Genomic DNA, 3020 nt, shown 5'->3' with positions numbered 1-3020 from the left:
TTTTACCTCTTCTCCAAGAGCAATCGCGGTTATTTTCTTCACGTGAATTCTTATTTTTTCTGCATAATCCGAAAACGATATAGATGCTATCAATGTTGGGAGAAAAATTAGGATGGCGAAAAAAAAAACAGTGCATATTTTCTTATGGCATTCTGTCAAGGGATTGCTGAGCTCCCCTTGAAAATCTCAGACAAAAAGAAAGAACAAATATTGCAACCTTGAGGGAGATCAGATGGCCAAGTGGTTAGCGCGCTCCATTCTAAACGGAATGAGATGATTCTACGTCCATAAGCATTTCTTTTGCTTTAATTGTGTATGTCATACCGGCTGTTACAGATCTCCTTTCAAAACAGCTAATTATAAACTGAAATACTTAGTTAAATTATTATCGCGAAAACAGTATGCAAATACACTTAATTAACGCTACCTGGAGCACTGAAGAAACATGTCAGCGTTTCCTTTTTCATCAATAACCCATAGGGCTCTCACGGCCATTTCAATCAAATTGGAATACAGCCGTTGTAAATAATCATAGTGTTTTGAAAATCCCAACCAGCTGTATACAAACCGAGTCAAGGAATCGACCTTAGGGAAAAACGTTCCATTGACCATTTAAATCAAATTGGAAAACAGACGTTGTAAACAGTCATGTAGTGTTTAAAAATCCCAACCAGTAGGGAGCACACCAGTTGGCTGTATACAAAGCGAGTCAAAGAATCGACCCGAGGGAAAAACGAAACAGATCTAGCGAGTAATAAGGTAGAGGGCTTTCATCCGTGACCACCAGATCACTAGTTCAGCACCCTCACCACACTGCCTCGAACATCGAAGAAGCAATGCCAGTATGCTTCTTCCTATAGTTTACTCTGCAACGGATCTCCCTTTTTATTCTTACCAGCCGATAGAACAGTTTTTGTCGAAATAAGCTGCAATTATCAATTTCTCATGAAATTACTCGGATTACCACAGTAACTTTTATGAAACCTTCTATAAGTGTTTGTATTATATTCTATAATTAGTAATACGCAAATCCGTTTTTTAAGCGAGTTTCTATTTTACAGTTACCAAATTGGTAATAAAAGTTTCATGTTATGAGAGAGATTATATTCTTGATTCTTTCTGGATTGCTTCATCGGAAGGCAACCGGCTGCTTTTTCTACTGACGATCCTAGTAAATGCCGTATTTATCTTGGTGCTCAGAAAAATGTATAGCCATGGGTTAACGGCACTGTTAGCGTGTCCAAACCAAAAACACACAAAGCTGACAATCGGCTCTATATGTAGGTAAACCTTAGATGCGTGAATGACGTACATGATGTGGACCACTTGTGGTGGGAGCCAACAAAAGGCAAAGGCACAGGTAACAATAATGAGCATCCGAACCACTCTTCTCTTGAAGGTTTCGAGTTGCGCTCGATTTCCTCTCAAAGTATTCACTCCAGGTGCAACATGGAACCATAAATTCCATGCAGTAATGGTATACAGGAAAGAAATAACGATCAAGGGGATGAGATAGTTGACGACGAAAAGGAGCAGGTATATTCCTCGAAGAGCCATATCTGGATCACCCAAGATATAAACAGATAGCATGCAATAGGAAGAATTATTGTAGTCCTCCACAGTTTGAATAACAAGGAAAATGGACATGGAGACCAGTGACCCGATCCAAATAAATGGAACAGTTAGTTTAGGCTTTCGAAACCAAAGATGGCGTTGGAGGGGATGAACGATGGCATAGTACCTGTCGATCGCCATGAACATCAGGCAGAGGACGGATGCTGTTATTGTGACGTAGGCAGTGTATACAGCACCTTTGCACATGACTTTTCCAAATACTCCCGGGATCATCCACAAACCGTCTGTATATATTGCGGAAATCGACCAAGGCATCACAACCAGGGTTACCAGCAAATCAGCGATGGCCATGTTAACAAATATGAAGCTTGTCAGTGATCTGACTTCAGGTTTCTTCCACACGATGTAGATGAGGAAACTATTCCCTGCAAACGCTACGAGCATCGTGATGGCGTAGATGACTGTCATAACAATCCACTCGGTATCTGGTTTCATCTTTAGTTCCTGTTTTTTCTGTTGCTTAAGTTTAATAGGACAAAACTATTATTACTGAATAAATAATCAGTAAAGGGAACACCCATGGCCCCCTAAAATCTTATTCGATACCAACCTAAGGTGTGGTGAGAGGAATCTATTGTGAATTCAAAGGAAACAAAACATTTAAATGTTTTTTTTGACAAAGTTCACATTGGTTGTGTCGATGATACTTCAGGAGGTCACTAAAGCTGTGAACAGGAACAGAAATACTGGAAACAGGAAAAGGAATGCAGCAGGACATTTTGATTTTCTCCATAAATAACCCTAGTGAAAAAATCTTAGGGTGCGTTCCTTTGGGAGAATCCGAATCAGGATTTCTGATCTGTGGCGCTCCTTTCGAGCAAATCCATTTTCAGATCTGTGATCTATCAAATCCACTCTGTACAAGGATTCATTGGATCACTGATCTGCGTGATCTAAAGACGGATCATTAAATCACTGATCCAACGCGTTCCTTTGGACGAAGGATCCGACATTAATCATTTTGCCCAGCGGTGCTCAATTTTAAACAAGTCGGTATTTTATATATCGACCGGAAAGTCTGTTGCCAATCGCTCCACAAATTCTGCGATAAACAAGAAATAATAATGAAATAAGACGAACCATTCAGGGAAGAGCTTACTAACCCACGTGCATAGTCTTAAAATAGCGTACCTTTTGGAATTCTCTGAGAGCTCGTCTGAAACGTCGTTCTTTTCATGCACCGTAATCTGTATGATCTTGTAACACAAATCCAAATCCTGATCCTCCCAAAGGAACGCACCCTTAGTGATGAAGTCATGGTTAAGCATTTCTGCATAGAAGTATTGAGTATTCCCATCCTTAAATTATATCAATACTGGTCTTTGTTGTTGGTTTGCCTTTAGGACGAAAACGTTTCAAATTTTTCATCTTCTCATTTGTCGTTT

At 39.8% G+C, this 3020-nt stretch overlaps 1 protein-coding gene across 1 annotated transcript; it reads right to left on the bottom strand.

Moving 5' to 3' along the window:
* Positions 1 to 1101: 1101 nt before the first annotated feature.
* LOC149043581 (G protein-coupled receptor 83-like) lies at positions 1102 to 2070 on the bottom strand. Its single transcript, XM_089210087.1, has one exon. It carries the CDS (start codon positions 2068 to 2070, stop codon positions 1102 to 1104), a length of 969 nt encoding a protein of 322 aa, XP_089066213.1.
* Positions 2071 to 3020: the final 950 nt, after the last annotated feature.

Source organism: Pocillopora damicornis, chromosome 6, assembly GCF_964200805.1.
Source record: "Pocillopora damicornis chromosome 6, jaPocDami1.2, whole genome shotgun sequence".
In the NCBI taxonomy this organism is placed as follows: Eukaryota; Metazoa; Cnidaria; class Anthozoa; order Scleractinia; family Pocilloporidae; genus Pocillopora; species Pocillopora damicornis.
This window is presented reverse-complemented; position numbering and strand designations above follow the sequence as displayed.